The sequence below is a fragment of the Lissotriton helveticus genome, chromosome 6 (genome assembly GCF_964261635.1).
Source record: "Lissotriton helveticus chromosome 6, aLisHel1.1, whole genome shotgun sequence".
Taxonomy (NCBI): Eukaryota; Metazoa; Chordata; class Amphibia; order Caudata; family Salamandridae; genus Lissotriton; species Lissotriton helveticus.
This window is the reverse complement of record NC_136067.1, coordinates 612,284,821-612,308,964: the sequence shown is the minus strand read 5'-3', so window position 1 is coordinate 612,308,964 and position 24,144 is coordinate 612,284,821. Positions and strand designations below refer to the sequence as shown.

The following is a 24,144-nucleotide window of genomic DNA, read 5'->3' as shown; positions in this document are numbered from 1 at the left end:
CTGAGATCTGTTGTGAAGAAATGAGGTGAACCACTGAAGAACAGTCCCTGAGAGACCCATTCTTGTTTTTAAAAGTTCCAGTAAGTTCTCATGTTTCACAGTGTCGAATGCCGAAGAGAGATCAAGAAGGATTAGCAGGCAGGTGTCATTGTGATCTAAGATTTGGAGGGCATCGTCGATTATGTGAGTCATAGCAGTTTCGGTACTGTGCCCTGCTCGGAAGCCTGATTGGTGAGAGTTGAGGAGGTCAAACTGTTCTATGTGCTTTGTCAATTGTAGTTGAACGCATTTCTCCAACAGTTTGGCTAGAGTGGGAATGTTGGTGATAGGGCGGTAATTGTTTAGATCAGTGGGGTCAGCTGTTGGTTTCTTTAGTAAAGGTGTTACTTGTCCCACTTTGAGGGAGTCAGGTATCATTCCTTGCTGAAGTGAGCTATTGATAATTTTAGTCCAGAGTGGAAGGATGAACGGGGTGAAGTCTTTTACAGCGTTAGCGGGAAGAGGGTCACTGAGGTGATTTGAGGGTTTCAGGGTGCTGAGTAGGTTGCCAATTTCTTCTTCAGAGTACGTGTCAAAGGCTGACCATGTTGCATTGTTTTTTGGTTCATTGGGTGTTGTGCAGTGGTGTTTGGAGTAGAGGTTTGCGTCAATGAGGAGATCGCTCCTTATGTTGTCAGTTTTTTGTTTAAAGAAAGCAGAGAAGTCTTCACAGGAAGGTGCATTGGCCATGGTGTCAGCTGCTTGGGGTTGTTCCTTGCATTGGGATCGAATTATCTCGAACAATTTTCTTGGACGGTTTTTTGCTTGGTCGAGCTGGAGTCTGAAGAAATCCGACTTTGAGCGCTTTATTTTCCTGAAGTATGCGTTTCTCTTTTTCTTCAGAATTTTGAGGTGCTGTGCCGAGGGAACAGATCTCCATGTGCGCTCTGCCATTCGCATGGCCCGTCTGTCTTCATTGAGACTCCCGTTGTACCAAGGGTTAGAGATCTTGGAGGTGCCTCTTTTCAGTTGCATCGGTGCAGCCTCATTGATTATTGAGGTCATAGCGTTGAGGTATTGATCAGTTAAGCACTGAACGTCCGTAACGTCGGACGGGGGACGTAGGAGATTGCAGCTGTTAGGGGGTACGGTGTTTGGCTTGAGTTTCTTCAAGTCTCTTTTCCAAACTTTGGGCTTGGAGGATTGGACCGGGATCCGTTTAACTTTTTCGTTAATGTAGAAAGTGACAGTATGGTGATCTGACCAGTCACAGGGTTGGATTGAATCAAGTTGAGTAGTACCTTCTTTGGAGATGATGAGGTCAAGGATAGATCCTTTGTCATGGGTCGGGCTGTTGCAAATTTGGGTGAGGTCGGAGGCGCTAAGGTAATTTTTGAGGCTATTGACCACTGCGTCACTACCATCATTCCAGTGAAGATTGTAGTCTCCAAGGTAAATTTGTGTGTTTTGCCGGCCTGAGTTGATTGAAATAATGTCCATGAGTTGTTGGGAGAATGTGAGGTTGTCCCCAGGAGGGTGGTAGATGATGTGTAGTGAACAAATAGGTTTGTTTTCACTGATGACCTCAAGGCAGAAGTATTCACAGGAGGTAAGAGAGGGGGGCGGAGACTTTAATAATTGCAAGGTTGCTCTTGTAGATGCAAGCAATTCCACCGCCTGTCTTCCTGGGTCTGTCAAGTCGAATGATGCAGTAGTTAGGAGCGACTAGGATGTCCATGAAAGGAGCAGAGGATTCAGTTAACCTTGTTTCAGTAAGGATGGCTAGGTCAAGGTTCAGAGAGATGATGAGGTCCGCGACCTCCGAGGAGTGTCTTTGGGCCGATATACAGTTGAGAAGTGTGCATTTGAGCTTGGGGGTGCAGAGGGTGGGTGGGTGTTCTTGAGTGAAGGGTACCCTAGTGAGGTTGTTGGGGACAGAGCTTCTGTTGTTCTGCATGGGGTGCCTACGAGGGTTAGAGAGAATCGTAGGAATGGGCAGATGTGTCGTGGCCATGGAGTTTGGGCGAGCCGAGACATATGTACGGAGTAGGGTGAGTATGTCGAGGTCCGATAGCGTCCTGATGGTGCGTCGAGGGTGGTTGGAGGTGTTGCGAGAGGGGATAGTGGTCCACTGGGGGGGGTGCGTGTGGTATGAGGGGGCTAGGTTGTGCGGTCGAGAGCGGTGAGAGGGGGCTAGGTTGTTATGTCGAGAACGGTGTGAGGGAGCTAGGATGTTAGGTCGGGAAGTGGAGATGGGAAGGGGGTGTCTGGCGCGAGTGAAGAGAAACTCTCTGAGGGTGTGGAGTTCTTCTCTCAGTTGTAGGAGGGTGGCCATGATAGTGTCAAGCGTGGGGTTGGGTACGGTATTGGGGCTGGGGATTGATGGAGAGCTAGTGTCTGTGTTACTGGAGACGGGGGGGGAGAGGGGAGGGGGTGCATGTGAGGTGGATGGAGTTGGAGTTTTAATTGTTAGTGAGTGTGTTGCTGAATGGGTAGGTGGCGATGTCGGGGCGGGGGTAGATGATGGGGTGAGTGAGAGAGTATTAGTGGTGGTGTTGGTGCTATTGGACAGGAAATCGATGATAGGGGGTGGTGCATGTGAGGTGGATGGGGATGGGGTTGGAACTGTTAGTGAGTGTGTTGCTGATCGGGTAGGTGAGGATGTTGGGGGGGAGGGTGGGGGGGTGCGTGGGAGAGGATTAGTGGTGGTGTTGGTGCTATTGGGCAGGGAGTCGATGATAGGGGGAGTGAGGTGTTTACGGGACCTATGGAGGCTGGCTGTTGCAGGGGTGACAGCGTTGTAGATGAGGGTGAGAGTGGGAGGGGCGATGTTGAAGGGGGGGAGAGGGCTAGGAGTGGTGGTAATACAGAGAGTGGGGGGGGAAGTTAGGGGAAGAGTGAGGGCTAGGAGTGACGGGAGTGAAAAGTGTGAGGGGGGTGATGGGTTGGGAGAGAGTCTTGTTGTGTTGGGTGCTGTCAGGTGATGTTTGTTGTTCTGGCAAGCTAGTCGGGGCAGTGGGGTGTTGGTTCGGTGGGAGCGTCTTTGAGGTGGGCGGGGGTGGGAGAGGGGTAGGGAGGGCGTGGGTGTTGGTGGCGGAGGGGAGAGCCACCATTGGGATAGAGGGCTGTGCTGTATCAGTACTGGTGGGTGGAGGGAGGTGCGTGTTGGTGGTAGGTGCTGGGAGGTCGGGGGCGTTGGAATTGGGGGCCAGGTGTTGTGGGATCTGAGCGTTGGAGATGTGTTCTATGAAAGTGGGGAACAGGTTGTCAAATAGGTCCAGGTTTCTGTCTGTGGATTGAATTAAGATAGTACCGTTATTGTAGATAGTGATGGATGCTTTCGCTGGGTAGCGTTGGGATGGTGCGGTGGACAGTGTAATGCCGTGAGCAGTTTTCCTGGTGGTCAATATGGTGAGTAGGGTGAGGAATGTTTTTCTCCATTGTGCTCTGCGTGCAGTGAATAGAATAATATCGGTGCTCTTGGCTCCATTGATGGGGGAGTAGTAGGTGTCTAGGAAGGGCGTTTCAGGGTGTGACTTCAAGAAGTTTTGCTTAAAACGTTTTGCGTTTTTTTTGGAGAGCTCTGGGGGGTAGTTAATTTTATAAGTGTGTTTGCCCGTGAGTTCCATGTTGGGCAAAAGGGGGAAGAGGCGTATGAGGGGGGATGTGAGGGTGAGCGTAAGCAAAAGTTATGGTGTGAGCTGGAGATGAGTGCCGCTTACCATAAAGGGAAAGAACAGAGAGATATATAAAAATATGAAGATATGAGGTAGCGCTCTGTGCAATATAAAATAGAAAGTGCAAAGGGTGCAGCTAAACCATGTAAGCAAAAACTATGGTGTGAACTGGAAATGAGTGCCGTTTACCATAAAGAAAAAGAACAAAGAGATATATAAAATATGAGGTAGCACTCGTTGCAATACAAAATAGAAGTGCAGAGGGTGCAGCTTGAACAATGTACAATATAGGAGTATAGTACTAATTATATACTGGAATAGAATGCAGGTGTGCACAAAGAGCTAAATGAGTCAGAAATGAGCCTAGAGAGCAGCCAGACATAAATGAGCTAGCGAACAGCGCAAGAAATACATGTAGAGGTATAATACTACAATAAAACGGCAGACAGTTGCTAGTTGAGAGTAGACTAAAGAGGCCAGTTCTTGGGGTGTTGTCATATGTGAGTATGACTAGGCCATGATGGCCGCCAAAGAGAGAGAAGGAGAGACCAATCTAAAATGGCCGCCAAATTGTGGTGCATACAGAGTTCAGTTTCCCTTTCTACTCAGGGTAGGTCGCGTTAGTCCATCTTCCATGTTGCTAGAGAGGGAGGATAGAGTTCAGCTTCTATGATGCTAGAAGGTGGGAGAGGAGCGTGGCTTATCTTTGTTTTGCTGATCCCTGACCGCGTTGGTATGTAGCCTCACGGTCATCCGGTGGGCAGGGGGGTGATTTATGGCACCAGTTTATGGCCCCAGCCATGTTGGCCAATGGAGAGTGAGGCGATCGCAAAGCCCGCGCAAATACAGAGTATAGCGCAATCAGTTCAAAATTCCGGGCATAGAGTAAAGCGATATCAGTTTAAAATTCTGTGCAAGAAGTAAAAGCTTAACAATTAGGTACTCAAAAAGTAAACAATCCAGGCAGTCCCTAGTGTCAGAACCACCTTCTAACACATGCTGCGCCCAGCTGATTCCTACAGGGAAGAAGTAGCCACTCTACATGAGTACACTTCCCATAGTCAGCGATAACTAGTTATAAGGGGTTCTGACCAGACCCCCCCTTACTCACCAGTTATCCGCTCAGACCACCTGCTTCTCCCATCCATGAAATCTCCATCCATGACAGGGATCCCAGACTACCCTAAGAACCCTCCAGGCTCTTGGTTAGATACCTCCAGGTCACTCATGGTCTACATGGACTCCGCCTAACTAGGCCCACCTTTGCCCTTGGGCATTCAACACCATGCCTACCCTTTCTCTGGACAAGGGTACAGTGCCCCAGCACTGATGCGGTCTCCTGGGATAGGTCTACATCCCATCCCCGGGTCAATAGCTGGTCTCCCTTACAGAGTTTGTTCAACCAGTACCCTCTCCGTTTTGGTCCTGGCACCCTAAAGATGCAACTTCTCTGGACCCTCACCCTCAGCCTGCCGCTGAGGTCATTTTGCTGCCACCACCATTTTGGGATGACTGTCTTCCCTAAAGAAAGCACAGCCATTCGTACTTTCCCCACACAGAAAAGTACCTTTGGTCACTGGCCTGGGTCCCAGAATCGGACCTCAGACCGGCCTCACCACCACACTGGCAGTGCCAGGGAGGAACACTGAGGGTGCCTCGTCAGAACCCCTACAGCTCATTCCTCCCATCAGTAGCTCCACACGGAAACTACCCCGGGAACCTAGACCCCTTCTTTGTTCTCCGATGCGAGAACAGGGCCTATGCACCCTTCCCTCCGAGAGGCGCTCTCTCCTCCCGGAGTACCTTTAGAGAGCCTGTGGGCCCCTAGTTAGCTAGACCCAGGCCCACCTCTCATGTCTCCCGTCAGCGCCTTGGTAGACCGTACAGGAACCTACATGGTCCCTGGATGGCCTGCACCACCCCTTATGTAGAGCAGGGTGTCTTCACCTGAGATAGGCCCCACCTGCCTTCAGGGTAGTACTACCACCAAGCCAGGGACCCTAAAGATCCCAGCTAGGCCTGCACCACCCCTTCGCGAAACACAGGGTCCCTTCACTTAAGATAGGCCACACCTGTGTTCAAGGTGGTACTACCTTGCAGAAGTCCACCTCCTGCCTCAAGCTAGGGGAACATCCCCATGCTCATGGTCCTGGGGTTCTAGTCCCACAGGGCCTACCTGACTGGTCACCGGCTACCCGACGCTGACATCTCAGGGTCCACCACTAACCCTTCACCTGGAAACTAGGGAGCACATCACCCCCACTCAGATCTCCACTGGGTCAGTTACCTAGCCCACCTAGGGTACCTAGGGGCTACCACTACACACCATCACTCAAGAACTACCCTCCTTTGGGGCCACCCACCATCAGGGCGCACCCCTGGGTTGCTCATCTCCCCACCAGTTAACCCGGGGGGCTTGCTGGACACTCAACTCGACCACACCCTCCTCCCACCGTGGGAAACGTTTGTTGGGGTCCCCCACCATGGGAACCCCTGGGGTGTTACTTTCTGGGGTGAAGAAACCTCCTGCCCCATCCTTCCAGTGGTTGTGGGCTGCACCAATAGCAAGAAACTTTCAGCGGGGGAAGGATATCTGGGGCCTCTTCTGTGAAAACCCTCTCTGCCCTTAAAAAGCACGGGAACCTCCCAGGACCCCTTTTTCTCCTGTGCCCCATAAAGGTCAATCCACCCCTACATCCCCCTCTGTGATGTAGGTATCAGTTGCTGTCCCTATCTCTTGAGGAGACACCCTCCTCATGCAGGTGTAGTGTGTGTAGTGTTAGGGTTCAAAGGTGTACAGTATGGTTTAGAACATTTGTATGCAATCATTTCCTGGAAAGCACCATCCCGCTAACACATGATAATCAACATAGCACGGTCATATCAATACAGTTTACATTTAAACCATAATATCTTCACATGACACATATGGGCGCGGGCTTTCCTTTCGCATACCTTTAGTTCACATAACCAAAACTTTGAACCCTTCTCATAGCCTTAAGCTCTTCCATTTGCTCATTACTGCATAGGCAAATGTGGCAAAACTAAACTTATCAAATGCTATAAATGCGCACCAGAATGGGATACTGTGTTTCCCGCCGCTAGACACCAATGTTGGAAAAAGAGGCCGCACCTGCAGATGGCGATTACTAGCCCACAACACCTCCCTTGAGTAAGCCTTAGACTGCTCCGCAACGCTACCCTCTGAGAGTCAGGCGCTACCCTAGGGTGTTTGGTTTCCAGTGAAGGACAAATGTGACATGTTATTTGTGCAGGCCTCACAGATGCTGCCTCGTTTTCCAACACCCTCTCATATAGTAGGAAGTATCCCCCAATTTCCAGCCACTCCTACAGTCTATCTTATATTTACTAGAGAACTGTATACCAAAGAGTGTGGGGATCTCTATCACGTTGACAGAGAGTACCACACAAGAAAGATAGAAGAAGCAAAGGTCTCCACAGAGCGGTTTGTGAATAGAATTTTGTAGTAAGTGATATCCCAGCATCGAACACCACCTTAAACCAAGGGCTGCTGAACGCCATAGAGGGTATATTCTGTGTGTGGTTCTCACCCCAGTAGAATGATGATTCCATCCTAATTTGCTACATTAACCCTATTCTGCTATTTTCCTAAAGACATGGCGCTACAAGTGGTTTTGTTAGAAGGAGTAGTTGCAACTTATGGACCCCAATGTTCCCCCCAAATTATTCCACATCAGTTTTCTTTTACTGCAGTAGAAACCTATATTACTGAACATGCAAATATGACTTCATTACATTATCAGAAACCTGCCTATGCTACAGATAGTTCACTGGTACACTTTTCTAATAAAGTGGGTTTTCAATCTAAATATTTACCTTGCTTTCGTGTTTAATTGGAGGCTACTCACATTTCATCCAAATCAACATATAAAGTAGCAAGTGAAAATAACACAATGGAATGTGCTCTGTCTACAAAGTAGCACAAATATTTACAAAAACAGATTCCAGCACCACTTCCAGTACAATGCCTACTCGTGGCATAAACACTGCCACAGTCAAGTTCAGTATATGGGATTAGTTACCATGGTTTAGAAGGTCTTACTTATCCCCAGGTCTCATTCACATTGAGATACCTCCACCATGACAGTATACTGCGGAAATCCCATATTGTCACCATAATTCTCCATGATTCCTGGAGAATTCCTCAGAATTGATCACATATTGTTTTGGGGATGATTCGGTGATATACAAGTACTTCATCCATCTCTCAGTGGAGTGTGAACTACTCACCTTGCTCTCAATAGAACTTCTTTACTTATCATCTGCATTTTCAGTGGCCGAGTAGTTTACGTTGTTGTCTAAATACTGATGTAACCATGAATGTATAAAGTCTCACACTTCTTATGGGTTATAAACCCGACCACTGGAATTATGCGATTTCGCGGCTACAGTGTTTTCCACTTAATCATGGCTTTGGTACACTTGCCACACAATCTATTATATTCTGCATAATTTGCAGATTTCAGAAAAAGCTCACACAGATCACACTTTACTAAAAACGCTTCCACATGTGTTGCAGCTTAGTAGCAGGCTGTTTGTTGCACAGAGAAAGCTCACCTTTCAGTTGCTGAATGCTGTATTTAAGCGTTAAACAGATTTTAATGCGGTGAAACCATTGCCCATTTAATGTTAATGTGTAAAAATGACAAAATAGTGAAGAAATACTGCTTCAAAATGTTCTACATTATTTTTAATTTTTTTTTTATTTCAAAGTATTTTATTAAGAATTTTATTCCACATACATATATACATCGCTTTTTCTTCACGGGGTGACACCCCCAGCTGGTCATACCTGCATGAGGTATTCAATAAGTTTACATGATCAGATGTCCCCCCTAGTATTGTCCTACTATAGGAGTAAAGGTGTGTGAGAAGATGGAAAGAGTGTGTATAGGAAAGAAGAAGAATGTCGTGCGCATGGTATTTTTCTCGCCCTATTGTCTTTGTGGGTGTAGGTTAGGTCATTCTGTGCCACTGTAGGTCAAGGGGGCTGATGGTGACACAGGAACTCATCCAGTGTGGACCACATACCTCTCGTGGATGGTTTCCAGGGTGAGTTGCGGGGTGCAATGCTATCAGCACCTCTCAGGTATATTATCCAGTTGAACCATCCGTTAAACGATACCCTCCCTGTGTCTTTCCATTTGGAGACCACCATTTTAACTGCTGAGGTCAGCAGGAGGTCCAGAAGGCCCCTGTCATGCTGTGATTGTAGATTTGTGGTTAAAAATGCCGTAGTTACAGTTGAGATCTTCGGGCTAAGTGTACATCCCAATATTTTCTTGATAAATAAGAAAACCTCTTCCCAGAAGTTCTTTACTTTGGGGCAGTGAAAGATGAGGTGAGCTAGGTTACCTTTCTCTCTCTCACAGTTCCAGCATAAGTTAGTCTCTCTAAGATTTAGTGATGCTAGTCGTGCGGGTGTCCAGTAAGTCTTGTGTAGTAGTAGTAGCCAGAACTTTGTCTGGGCCAGTGCTGGTGTTATTTTGTTCTTCGAGGAGGAAGCCCATAGTGTCTCCAGCTCGTGTTTGCTCAGTGTGATGTTGTGTTGCTTTGTCCAGTAATCTGTTAGTTTGTCGTTGATTTTGGATGTTGTAGGGCGTAGTAATTTATATAGGTGCGATACCTGGTGGCCAACTCTGTTTAGGCTGAACATGTATTGTAAGATTGAGGGACTATGCTTCGCTAGGTTTGCCTTTGTTACCACTGTTTTAATTTTCAGGAAGCTGTAAAGCTCGATATCTTCGAGGTTATGCTTCTCTTTTAGCGCTCTGAATGTTGCCGGGTTGTTCTCCTCTTCTAGTTGCGCCGGGACTGTGATTCCCCTTCTTTTCCATACCTCTAAGTCCAGGGTTTTCGCCTTGTACCTAATCTTATTATTTGCCCATAGTGATTCCCATTTCGAGCTTTTTATACTGTGTTCCAGTTTTTTGTCGACTTTAAGTAGAGCCGCCTTTGTGTTTTTGAATATGGGATTGGTGTTGTCGAAGTGTTTATTGGTTGTGAGTAGTGCCACCGGGTCGAGGTTGTGTAGGATGGCTCGTTTTAACTGTAACCATACCGGCATGTATTCTGCCGGGGTATAAGCCAATACGCACCCTGTCTCGCTATGAACGCTATTTGGAAAGTTCTGTAGTCTGCGAGATTTAGCCCCCCTAATTTTTTGTCGAATCTTAGTTTTTTAAGGCTAATCCTGGCTCTTTTGTCTCTCCATATAAACTTATTAATCAACTTGTCTAGCTTGCGGTGAAAGTCGTCCGTAAGTGTAAGTGGGAGCATGCTCAGCACGTAGTTGACCATAGGTGTGATCATCATTTTTATTGTTTCCACTCTCCCTCACCATGTGGTGAATTTGGGCGACCAGGACTCCAAGAGGGACTTTCTCCAAGAGGGATTTCTACACAGCACATTCTACAGACTTTTAGGCCTATGTCAGATGTACCCAGCTCTGTTTCCTGGCACCTACGAAAAAGTTTTGTAATATCTAATTGATTCATATTTAGTCTAATACAATTCAATTCGCAAAAATGTTTACAAGAGACACAAATATAATGTTTGTTATTTCCTTCTCTCATTCAAAGGCATTTCTTTTATGATTCACAAATCTTTCACATACAAATGTTTCTACATAACAAAATCGTGACTTATAAATAGTGACCAATGGCTATCGCCGAAAAAATATTCTCATAGAGAAGGGAAGGCACGAGAGTTCCTGTGATTATATTGACAAACTCCTACGATATTAAGGGGCAACAAAATCATTGTAAAGCCATGACAGTGCCAATGGATGTTAGCAGAAGTTCCTCCATTGAGGCTGCGTTCAATCTAATGTATCTATAGATATGTGTGTGATTCACTGTTGTGTCGTCACACCAGTGAGTTGCAAATGCGCAGGGTCATTTGCATTTAAATGTTTTAATGAGGTGGCAGCCACCACTTAATAATGCATGTTACAACTGGTACATAAAAGTGAATATGCTATGAGTATATAATGCATGGATTACTCAAATGCTTTTTTTTCTCCTGTTAATGTATATATCTTTGAATGACCTAGACATATGCGCATGGAGGCATTTTTTTAAAGAAATAACATTTTGTCCTATGAAATGCAATCTGCTTATGTTCTGTTGATGAATTCCTAGATCTGCACCTTTTATGCAGGGGAAAGATGCTGCTTTAAATCTCTCAGGTACACGGACTACGCTATTCCATGATACAGGATCATCTAAGGAGCACACAGTCGATGATTTTACAGCCTATTTCAACTGACATGCGATTTCTCATTCCAGGAGCTCTGATGGGAAACATGTTAACATATAAGAATGTTTTTGGCAAAATCAAATGAAAAATCAAGATAAACTACTTTGCATTTGTGGTCATAAAAGTCATCAAAGGATGTGGAATGTTTTGCTCTGAATACATATCCAACAAAAACTGGGTTGCACAACTGTAAAGTTGAAGATTCTTCTTGGGTTCTGTAGATCTTCAGCTGAGAACCATACTATGTATTGACACTTCATTGGCCATCTCCTGCTTTATGTCCATGTTTTTCCTTGTCCCGTTAGCCTCTTCTGTGTTTAATCTGTCTATGTGTCTCTTTTTCTAAATAGCATCCATTCTCTCTCAGACATTTTATAAGATGTGCAATCCTCTGCACCATCTGCTTGTATTGGTTATGCTCTAACACTATGTAGATCATGTTTTACTCACTGAACAGGTCGGCAAGACAGTAAGTACAGCTTGAATTTTGCATAAAGTCTGTCATGCTCAGTAGAAAATGACTTATGCCATTGTGTTTAGAATCTTGGTATTATTTTCCCATTTGTCCAATTGGCTTAAAATACTAGCATATGTTGAATACTGCTTGCAAATTTAGAATTGATGTGTAGGTGGTTCAAGTCAAGGGATATTGGCAGCAGCACTTTAACACCTTCACTGCGGCGGCTATTCCGCCGCAGTGCTAACGAATTTGCGCGGCCGCACGGCGGCCGCATGCTCGTGACGGAGCCGCTCCGTCACGAGCGTCGGTTGAGCTGTGCTCGTGACGGAGCGGTTCCGTCACGGCCCGCCCCGCTCAATAGAACGCTCAGCGCAGGCGCGGAATTCGTGCCGCGCATGAGCGTTCTATCGAGCTGGGCGGGCCATGACGGAACCGCTCCGTCACCAGCACAGCTCAACCGACGCTGGTGACGGAGCGGTTCCGTCACCAGCACCGAAGGGGTTAAATGGAGAAATATAAGTGTAGGTACACACCCTTCTGAGCTGTGGACTCGAGGTGGGGCCAAGTGTATGTGTACGGCAAGGTGGGGGGACAAGCATTTAATTTTAAGAGTTTTATATAGCACGAACCAGACCAGAGACATCGGTTATCAGAGCGCTTTACATGAGCACCAGTTTCGTTACATGAGGATACATTCATTTTTGTTAGGCACCATTGCTGAGACTCGAACACGGTTCCCCAGCTTCGAGGGCGACCGCTCTAGCCATAAGGCTACATCCTCTCCTGGGCCCCCAACCCCAGATGGGGAAACCTCACTCTTCCACTTGCAGCTTGCACGAGGGGAAATTGCAGGTTGACCGGCTGCTGTATGGTTGACAAAAATGATACCATTCACCTTGAAAGGGTTATTTGGTTCTCCCAATGGCTTGGAAACTGGAGTGGACTTCATGGCGCAGGTACTGTATAAATTGGCCTAACTGCAGCAGCCATTCAGAGTCCTCCCACACATATGCTCAAGGCCAGCTTTAGAACTGTTGCCAACCGGTCTCAGGGCTGGCTTTAGAGCTATTGCCACCCGGTGCGACTTTCAATTTTTGGCACCCCCCTAGCCATGACCATCGCCTCGGTTTCCCTCATGACCACCAAGCAAAAGTGCCCCTCATCTCGCCATATCCCCTCTCGTACATACATTTCATTTGTTACAAAGCACTGCTAAAGGTTAACTTTTCTAATAAGAATGTATATTTACCAAAACAAACACTTTTCAGCAACATTAGGAATAGATAATGAAAGACTGTGGGCAGGGCCAGACTGGCTACTGGGAAGTTTTGTGTGCTACCGGGCTAGGGGCTAATTTCTCCTTGGTGGGGGCTTATTTCGTTGATGGGGACCTGCGTACGTTTTGAAATAAAAAAAGCAAAACGAATTTCGTTTTGCACACGCAGGTCCCCATCAACGAAATAAGCCCCCAGCACGGCAGCACACACAACTGCCCGGTAGCCAGTCCGACCCTGACAGTGGGGAAAAACAGAACGTCCTAACCTACTTATGCAGTTTGCATGCACCTCTTTCATGACAGTTTGTAACATTCATTGCTCTGTTTAGGGTTGTATCTCATGAACTGCGGTAACAAAAGGATCTCTGTGACAAAAGCAGTAATCAATTCAGTTATCCACATAAATTACAGATCCGTGACCTGCACGGTACACATTCTTTGCAGCAGGCATATTAACCCTCTGGAAAATCTTCCCTAGACAAAACTCTGATCCCTCTCTAGCAGGAACATTATCCAAAGAGATATCTTGACATTTTTAATGCTGCCTGAGAACTGGACGCACAAGGAACACTGCTGAAGGTGTTTTTAAATCATAAGTTATTGCTAAACAGAACAATTCCATTTACACTCTCACTTTTTATAAACCTTAATAAACTCAAGCTTTATTAGAATTAGATGTATCACACTATTTTTCAATGCTTCTTATCTTGAATTATCTTGTGGTGTGTCCCACATTATTTTATAAATTAACATAACACTTCCCCTTTAATTTTTTTACCTAACACTATTAGTATACCGATGTCACCGCAATAGTGGTGTCTTTATTTTTAATTTTAAAATCACTGTTTTGCACAGCAGGATTACAATTTTACTTTTAAACTTCATATCAAATACCAGGCTGTGGATTACAAAATGACTTCTGTTTTTTTTAATAATTATAAATTCAAATACTATTAACCAATGTATATTTGCTGTTAAATCAAAAATCCCAGTTCATTTTACACACAGCCTTTTTTCCTGCAAATCCCGATTTCTTTTAATAAAGTCGGAAATAAGGTTACAGTACAGAACAGTTTACATTGGGTGTTGTGGATAGGATAGTTCTATTTTCACTCTAGACTTTAGGAAGCAGGCCATCTTTAGGCAAAACCTAGTCCTTTTCTGGCCATTTCTGATTCACCTGTGACTAGTCACAGGTAATTGCTGCATGACATTTAAAATATATTGATTATGGAAATTAGAATTGTACAATATAAGCGATATAAGCAAGATTAAAAGCAGTCAACACTGATAAAAAAAGAGTTGCTCTCAATGAATAATGTTAAAGAGATGCAGCAATAAAGCATTCCCCAGATACCTCTCTTGAAGTGTGAGCTTTTGGCAGGTACTTGCACTGTCAATGTTAATGTATGCAGTGAGTGAAACATAGCTTACCTGTCTCTATGTGCTATGACAGGCTTGGAGTGCACAACGAAAGCCCAAGCTGACATCGTCCTGCTGGTGGATGGCTCATGGAGTATTGGGAGACCCAACTTTAAAATAGTCCGAAGCTTCATCTCGCGTGTGGTTGAAGTATTTGACATTGGAAGTGACAGAGTCCAAATCGGTAAGAGTGGATGGAGAGGATCTTTGTCACTGTTCTAAATGACAATCATGGTATTATTCAGACTGATGTTTCTATTCTCTGTTCAGCCCTTTCTCAGTACAGTGGTGATCCCAGAACAGAATGGCAGCTAAATGCTCATAGAACCAAGAAGAGTTTAATGGATGCAGTTGCAAACCTACCCTACAAAGGAGGCAACACACTTACCGGCAAGTTATGCTCTTGAACGTTTGCAAACGTTCACTATTGCCAGAGGCCAGTGTTTTGTTTCTGATATTTTAGAATTGGCGCAGACTGCTAATATCCATCTTCTCTTTTTACACTAGGACTGGCTCTAAAGTTCATCCTGGAGAAGAACTTCAGGCCAGAGGCTGGTATGAGAGAGAAAGCTCGCAAGATTGCAATCCTGCTCACTGATGGCAAATCACAAGATGACATTGTTGCGCCATCAAAGAGAATTCGCGATGAAGGGATAGAGCTGTATGCTGTGGGTAAGTGAATCTGGGTCGAACTGTAAGCATGGGATGGAGAGACTGCTGATTGCGAATTGTGGATACTTGCTCACCAATGCTTCACTGCTCTCTGTACAACATTGTCTATCATAAGCATTAGAGGTAGAGCCTAAGATTTTGTAACTCAGTGCATAAACCCAAACAAAATCACTCCGATGGATTGAAAAGTTCCTTCTGTAGTGCTGTAATGTTTCTTTTCAGTAGTACTTCTTTAAGCAGCAGATGACACCCCTTTTCCAAACTCTTTCAAAGCAAAGTGCAATTAAAATAGTGCACTGTTTAGCCTAGACTGTCTGAATTGCTGGCATGCGTCCATGACATTTTACTTTGGTATGCATCAGTTTTCAGTGTGAACTATTGGCTCCTCAAACCGAATAATCATTAATACGTAGAACTAAAAACGACATTTAATAACTTATCTGTTGATTTTTCATTGAGTGGACTAAATACCCTGATATCAGCCAAACAGATATTTTCTTAATCTCACCATAAAATAGAGACCCCAAGTTTGATTCTTTACCCGGACACCAATGAAATTTCGGGGGAATTACCATGTCTTTTACTACCTGGATGTAGGCATGCTGGGAAGATTAAGTGAACAGTTCTGATCGGCCTGACTGGGCTCACCATATTAGATTTGATTTCCAGATCCAGCCGACTGTCCAGTAAAATATACTGAGATTCAGAAAAAACATGCTTGATCCCGCCTCTGCTTCCTCTCCGTCTGATAATGCGCTTAACAGTGAATTTTCAGGCTGAAATATGTGTGCTAAACTCATTAAAGCAGCAGTTAAGTTCTTCACCCCTTACATGGACTGTACTATTGTTTCTGGAATATACCCCAAATTAACTATGTGAATGACAATTACACTTCGGCATATTCGTCACATGGGCTTTCCAACACAATTTATTGCACTGATTTGTGTATTTGTAGAGACGTGTCTGTGCAAACGTCTCTTATTAGCACATTATATAATTCTGCCAGCCTTCACTATACCTGTAGCTGACAATTCTGCTGGAAACAGCTGCATAAATATGATAAAGTGTCAGAAGCAGGCAATATACCAGAAACCAGTTTCATCACTGTACCCAGTAAATTACAGTTCATGAACTCTAACCTGGCCATATCCTTTTGATCTTAGAAGCATTGTGAGTAGTAATACTGCTCTCTTAATCACAAGATTATTACATCAAGAATTGTCTCTGATTAGACACAGATCTTCCAAAGCATTGTGATTGTCAACATAGTCATGTTACATAGCTTGGGATTCAAAGGAGAGAAAGCAAAGAAGAGCATGATGTGACTGCGGACAACACTGATTAGAGGAGAATTAAAGGACATTAATTGCCACAGAAGTTACCCACTGTGGAAAGGAACCAAAGCATGTATGCACATAGGTGAAGGCTAGCTACGGATAGTGTTAGTTACACGGCTGCCATTTTGTATTTTCAATCACAATGACCCCTCCGATTGAGCAATGAAAGTTCTCTGCACCATTCCTTGTCAACACCAAGTTGAAAGCCACTCTCCAGTCACATAGATAGTAAATATTAAGGTTCTGTAAATGAGTATTTGATGAATACTTGACAGGCTGCAGCAAGAACAATGAAGGCCTTGTTGATTTGTATATCATTAGTCAGGGCCTATATTGGATGACAGGAGTCTTACTGGACGAAAGAGTCCCTTTCCCTACTAAATTCTTTATTTCTTTTTCTTCAGGTATTAAAAATGCTGATGAAAATGAATTGAGAGAGATTGCATCGGACCCTGATGAGATCTACATGTACAATGTTGCAGACTTCTCTCTTCTCACAAACATTGTTAGCGGCCTCACCGATAATGTGTGTAACAGTGTAAAAGGCCCTGGTGAGTTCCTTTACCTCCAATAATATGTTTGTTATTGTGTTTTCTGTTTATGGAAATATTTTTACTTTACACAGTCAGGTTAATTTATTTCAAAGTTGTCGTGTGACCTGTGATCTCAAATTTCCCATCATTAGCTGAAAGTTCTGCATTCATTAAGTGGCACAAAACAGAATTCCTCATATTTGATGGGAAGTGGATTGAGGTCCTTCAAAAACATATGCTTCACAGAGATGGGATAAATGACGACTGTCTAGATTTTACTTTACGTAAAACTTTAAAGGAATATGCCACACTGCTGTACTTTAAATATGAATACCTTACATTATTCTTAGCTCCTGTGTTGGTCAACAAAGATCCGATGACTACATTTGAGAATAATTTCTCAATTTTTTGAGTAACATAATTGAACGTTCAGTCTCAAAGTACTCTAGATACCTACAGTCATATGTACAACAGGTTTTAGTTGTCGCAAATAGAGAATTGGGCCAGTTGCGACTGCTAAAGAGCCTTTTGCCATGAGATAACCCTATTTTGTGAGCTAGTATCCTATTACAGACTCGCAAAATAGTGTTTGCAAGTTAGTATTAGGATGAAGCGTGTCAAGGGCATCCCTTCCTAATAGTGAGTCGCAGGGGGATGTAAGAATGTTATGCGGCTGGAATGCGCTTACAAATCATTTGCAGTTTACCGCCTACTTCAAGTAGGTGGTAAGCCAGTCGCCAATGGGAAGGGGTCCCCAGGGAATCCCTTCTCCTTTGTGAATGGATATAAAAGATTTTTTCAAGAGCAGGCAGTGGTCCCAGGGACCACTGCCTACTCAAATAATGAACCTGAAACATTTCATTTTTCTTTTTGAAACGTGTCCTGTTTTCCTTTAAGGAAAATTGGCGACCCTAAAAGAAAAAGGTGCCTTATTTAAAAGGAAACACATAAATGGTGGTCTGATGTCCCCAGCAGGCCACCATACCTGTGTTGTTTGCGATTCCCAATTGGTCGCTAAAAGTGACCTACCTCATGAATGTTGATCAGGTATGTCAATTGTGACTCCATTAGCAATCGCTAACTGTGTCTGAGACGCATTTGTACATCACATTTTACAAGTTCCTAATTGAATCAGTCACACATGTGGCCTTTATTTCATTATTTGGTTTAGAGCAACAAGCTTAACTCTTTATCAAAGGTTAAATGTGGTGAATATTTCAACAATACAAATTCAATATATTTTAGATTTTACAAATATTTCACCTTTACATATATCTCTTGCTGTACATTTATTTAGAAAATGCTCCAATATCTTAATGTAGTAGACATGCGATTAGTGTATTCCCCAGTTACTTCTGTGCTTTTATATATTTCCTTTGATGATTCAACCATCACACTTTGATCCTTATGGCTGGGATAGATTTCCTAAAGGGCACTCTATGGATATACAATGAGCATTCCAAACCATTCTCAATGACATAAACCTGGACAGAGTCACACCCCTTGTGCCAACCGGTTTCTGGAGACACTAGGCCAGTCAGGGTTTTTGGGATCCAGTTGCATCAAATGGAGTCGTTCACCACTGGTGTCCTGTGGCCACAGTAATATTGGACCCCAAATTGGTTAACCAAGTACTCCTCTCCAGCACTTGACTCTGTCAGAGTAGCTAGACAGAGCAGTCCAATTCTTACTTAAGAAGGTGATGTGGATTAGATATTCAGAGTATAGTTTACATGGTGATAATAGCCAATAAGATCAATGCCCAGTGACTTTACTTTGTAAGTAAAAAGTACTTTAATGCTCACAGGAATCCACTGCACAAAGTGCTGAGGCTTGCTTGGGAAGTATGCATCCAAGGCCGATAACAAAGCGTCAAAGCTTTTTGTCATACTGAAATCCAGTTTAGAGGGACGTTACAGTAAAGGTATCTGGCCTCTCAGAGCCTTACCCAACTGAGGCCTCCAGCTCTGTCCTAGGGATGGATTTTCAACTTCCAAAAAAGTGGCTAAGACTAGAGACAGAAACTTGGACCACAGAAAGGCAGCAAATCCTAGGCAGCCATGAAATCTGGGTTTGCCATGTTCCTTTGGCCCCAAAACAAACAGCTCCTGTGGCAGCTCAATGACAACCGTATATGACTTCGAGGGACACTTACCATCTACAGCCTTGAACCTTCCATCACTGGAATGTTTAGACTTCCATTTCAGAGACTAAGTCAGAAGATAAAGTCTTTGACTGAGATGCTCCACTTGGTGTATCCGACCTTCACTGTGACGTCTGATTAGTGCTTTACTTTTTTTCCCATCATTTCTCTGGTTTCACTTTACTTATTTTGATGATCTTTGTGTCTTTTTGATCATGATTTTTTTTCTCCATTTTCCTAAATTGGCTTCGGAAATGTATTGTGTTGTGTTTTTATTTTAAAAAATTACAGGTGCTGCTTGAACTTAGCATGCATTTCTTCTGCTTGTGCCATATCTAATAGGGGTTGGGCAGAGATTCTCTCATAGCTCCGTTTGGTACCGAACCTGAACAGATTTATTAAGGTGGTAGGGGCACCACTCTCTCAAATTAATAACCTAATTTCTGACAACGCACTTGAGTATGAATAGAGGTTTGCTATGTTCAAAATACAATAGTTGTTTCGCATGAATATTTTACATTCTTACATAAGCAGTACATCTACACTCTTTCTTTATACATATAGGTGGCTTGAACCCTCCCTCCGATCTTGTTACTTCTGAACCAACACCTCGTTCCTTCAGAGTTACTTGGGTCCCACCTTCTCAAAGTGTGGAAAGATTCAAAGTTGAATACTATCCTGTTGCTGGAGGCAGACCCCAAGAGGTGAGTACTTGTCTCAAAAAGTACAACAAGGTTTTCCATTGCTGTCGTCCTAATTCACAACTCTGCTACCAAAACCATGCTCTACCTGGTATGCCATTGGATGCAGAAGTCGAAGATGTTTTCAGGAATGACAGCCTACTTGAATGGATATTGAAAGAACAAGACAGCATTTGAATAAAAGAGGAACAAAAAAAGTGGAATTTTCCTCTCTTGTATTTACCAAATTACTGTCTTGATATAATTACCAAAGTATTGCTTCCAATACTCTCGAGATGACATAAGGTCTGCCATGGTTACAACGTAAGCTCATTTAGACTTTAGGGTGGCATTTATTTGATTCCTTAATGTTTGTGATCTCTACATTTTGAAGTAGAAAGACATGCTTGTGAAATCTACAACTTATTCTTCTTTAATGTGTTTACAATGAAAACAAAGAAAGAAAATGCCTTGTGAGTGAATGCTGGAAGTATTCATTTATGTTGATCTATGTAAGTGGTGGATGAATCAACTGGCACATGTTTTGTTCAGGCTACACCAACCCATGAAATTTCTCAAGGTACTCACTTGAATGTTTCTGAAGCTCTGCCACTTCAACACTATGCGGAGTAACAATTCATGAGCCAAACACAACTCATGTGAGGGTGACCTGTGGTGAAAGTTAAAGATAAGGAATAGTTGTCTGCTGTTGTAGCATGCTTGATGGACCATATTGATTGATTTCAGCACTATATGCGAAGAAATAGTGAGTCAATAAAAACATTTTGTTAAGGAAACTCATGTTCTCTGCACTGGAGAATCATAAACTGGGGTGCAGGATCCTCCCACAACATATACCATGGTATGGGGATCTGTGTTGATAGGTCAGATAGATATATACAAACTATTGGTGCATTCTAGATGAGCAAAACCTAGAGCCAACCGTGTTACAACTGTAGCGTCTGCCACCTGACTACCCCTTCCAAAACATTGTCGTTGGAAGATGGGAAAACCTGGACACAACGACAATTCACGAACTGTAATTCATCTAACCTAGTATACCTAATCACCTGTCGCTGTGGCTTGAGATACATAGGCATGACGACTAGGAAGGTTAGAACCAGGATGACTGAACACAGGAGCACCATGCGCTGTGGTAAAAACATCAGCAAACTGACCCAGCACTTCATCGTGCAAAATCACACCCCGAATGATTTCACTTGGACGGTGATCGAACAATTCGCACTTTCATGTTGTGATGAGAAGACTCTGCTCACCAAAGAGCAACGCTGGATTTATCGCCTTTCTACCCATATAGAGGGGCTCAATGATTCCATCCCGTGGAATGCTCTGGCGAGATAAAAAACTCATATGTAAAGTATTGGTCAGTATCCCTGTCTGCGCTCAGACTCGTGGCCTGTCCCTACTCTGTAATTGCCTCCTTTGCCTATATACCTTGCAATCGCTGTTGTTACTTTTAAACCATAAGGGACCCACATGGGCCTTTTACTTCTTTTTCTCCCAGTTGCGCACGTACCCGCGCGCACTTGCCACTACTAATGCCAACCCAGTCCTGGTACCATGGCGCATGCGCGATTGCATAGCGCTCGCATTCACTTCTCCCGCGCATGCGCTGGAAACCTCACATTGCGCATGCGCTAGGTGTAGATCGCTAGCCCCCAGCGCCTGCGCTCTAAACAGGAAACGCGACCGCGCCCTCTCCCCTCTCCAGGTGATAACAATCAAACCGGCTATTTAAGCCCTTACCTGACTCTGGCAAAGCTCACTCGGGACACTGGAGCAGGACGATAGGTCGCAGGAACCGCTGATCGGAAATACCGTGAGTAAGCTTGATCTCTGCACAACGCTCTGGGTAAGCAACAATTTCTCTCCACAGGTGATATCCTAACTGTAATCCTCTACAAATGTTTAGGGTCTCCTTTCCTTCCCTGCCAAGTGACCCATGAGGCTTTAACAGCAAGTAGCAAGTGTGAGGAATTATGTACCATACTTACCTGTACCTCACGCTATGCCTGTTTCGCTGTGTAGCCCACCACTGCCACTGCGTTTAATATTTTACCGCCATAGTTCACCATAGCCATGGCACACTCATGGCTAAGTTCTTTGCCGCTCTAGGTCGCTCACGCACACCAGAAGCCGGCAATTTGTTGTGTTTTGGTTAATACCATTCTCAATGACTCTCTTTGTATGTCTGTACTGTCTTGTGTTTTATGTACAGTAAAGCAGAGGGAATCCCCCTCTTACACGTACGGCACCTTAGCGAGTGCAACACTTTTTTTACCATACACTTTCACTTAATATAGTTTATTTTCACTCACACATACTCATTTGGTCCTGAGGAAAGCCAGTTTTAATCAAAAGGCCTGGCTGAAACATGTAGACCACAAGGACGTAGGAGCCCCTAATATACTCCACAACGTCCACAGCCTTTTTATCTTGCTAACAGGGGCCCAGGTATTAAATTTACCTCTTACCCTCGGGAACTGGGACCACCTGGATAGCTTTTAAACCTTTCACCTTCATTCTCACCAGCACTGCACACTCAGTAAGAATACCTGCTCCTCAGTAATCTGGAGTCGCAGCACACCCGGGACACATTCGGTGTCACTGTGGTGGGCCCGATGATGAAGCATGACACCAACTAGGTTGGTGTGTGAGGGCTTCATGTCCAAACCTAAGGGTTTGCCTACGGATATACCTTCTGAGTCTCCTCTAACACAACATAGCTAGTCCTATATTGATATCTCTCAAAACCTAGAGCCCACATCAAATGCAACTTAAGATATGGATAATCTACAGCGGGAAAATAGCTATACCTATCATCGTCTAAGGTGTAATCACTCATGTCTGGGTTTGAGCTGATTTAGTAGGACATTTCTAAACACTGATGTCCTTTATTCTTATACAGGTGTATGTACGAGGAACTCAAACTACCACAGTCTTGGTTGGTTTGAAACCAGAAACAGAATATTATGTCAATGTGTATTCTGTAGAAGGAACTGAAATCAGCGACCCTCTGGCTGGGACAGAAACAACCTGTAAGTTCATCCATTTTGTATTTTAGAGATCCATTGTATAATCCACGTCTGTCAGAAATGTTCTCAATTAAATTTTGCAAACAATCATGGGGTCTCTGGCTTACAAAGATTAATTTTGTCTGTCTGTCTTTGGTGGTTAGTATGAACAAATGAAAACATTTGGGCCATATGTACGAACACATTTTCCCATAGAAACAGAATGGGTAAAACCCTTTGATACATCTGGCCCTTGGTCCCCATAGCCCAGTGGCGTAACTAGATCTTATACCGCACAGGGTGGTCCCTGGGTTTGCTGCCGCCATTGGAAACCCAGCAGCGTGAATCCACTTCCTGTTTAGCCACTAGTGTAAAAATCCCACTTGGTGATTAATCTTTGGTTGTGGGTGATGGAGTTGTTCACAAGTTGTGCCACAGCACTATCTATAGATTTGAAGAGCCTAACCATCAGGAGAACTAAACAAGATTACTCCTTAGAAAGTAGATCCAAAGATTACTGACAGACATGTGTCTTTGTTAGTGTGTATGTGTGTGCTTTGGGTTTGTGTGTGTGTGTATATGCCCATCTAGAGGAGTACATCTGCACATGAGATGTCTTTTCTTAACCCCGAATTAGCAATGAGACAAAAAACACTAAGCTCAAACTGTCTCATCTTTGGAAATGGGACTATTAAACTAATATAATTGTATTTTTCTTCAATCAACTACATAATGCAATTATTCAAGAATACCTTGACCTCGGGCCAATTGCTGGCCTTACATCACTATACATTCCAATTTGAAAAGAAAGGTCAGTAGTGAGATATTCTATAGTATAAAATACAGTGGCTCAAAATCCATTTAGAAGTGACCACTCAAAACGTCTGTAGTATCGCAATATGTGTCAAGGTGTTCATACTTGTCAGTAACATTCTGATCAATATCATATTTAGACGTACTTCAGATGCATTCACACACTCTCCTTTATACTATAACATTGCTAATTCCCACTGTTCTTATTATGCTACTTGATGTTTTGTTCATCATTCCTGCCCTTCTTTATTTAGCTCCTTTATATCCTCTCCTCCTTAGTTTTTGTGAAAGATGATGTTAAGTCCTCTTAGCTATTGTATGATTTCCTACTGTCTTATTTGGCTGGAAAATGAAAGGCTCACGTTATCAACCTCACTCTTAGATTATTGAATGCGACATTGCACTGAATTATGTGTTTGTACATCGTGATTCCACTTAATTGATTCAATCTCATTGTAATTTATTTTACCACGTATTAAACATCTCTATGCACCACAGTCCTAAAGCAGGTGATGAAGCTGAGTCTTGAAAAGGAGTAGAAAATCTATACTTGCACAGAATCGTGATTCTCATATACGTTGTGCAGGTGATCTGTTCACCAAGGTCATTAGCACATTGCTATGGTTTATGCAAACGTTGGCAGCACCACCCGTGCAAGCATATTCATTGGCATCCACCACCACGCAGAGTCAGTGTTGGAGGTGTGATGGTGATAGGATGGCTATATTAAAGAGGCTTCATGACCGTGCAAAAGAACATCAGGACAAATATATTTGCACCATTTTTGCTGCTTTTACAGTAGGGAATGGAGCTAA

At 43.8% G+C, this 24,144-nt stretch overlaps 1 protein-coding gene across 6 annotated transcripts in view; it reads left to right on the top strand.

Annotated features, from left to right (window-relative positions):
* COL12A1 (collagen type XII alpha 1 chain) overlaps positions 1-24,144 on the top strand; it is a 433,058-nt gene that overhangs the window by 144,144 nt on the left and 264,770 nt on the right. For all 6 annotated transcript variants that reach the window (XM_078648068.1, XM_078648070.1, XM_078648071.1 and 3 more), the window contains 6 exons: positions 14,151-14,300; positions 14,387-14,506; positions 14,624-14,788; positions 16,530-16,676; positions 19,366-19,505; positions 22,411-22,540. In XM_078648068.1, coding sequence (XP_078504194.1) covers positions 14,151-14,300; positions 14,387-14,506; positions 14,624-14,788; positions 16,530-16,676; positions 19,366-19,505; positions 22,411-22,540 — 852 coding nt within the window. The remainder of the gene's footprint in view (positions 1-14,150; positions 14,301-14,386; positions 14,507-14,623; positions 14,789-16,529; positions 16,677-19,365; positions 19,506-22,410; positions 22,541-24,144) is intronic.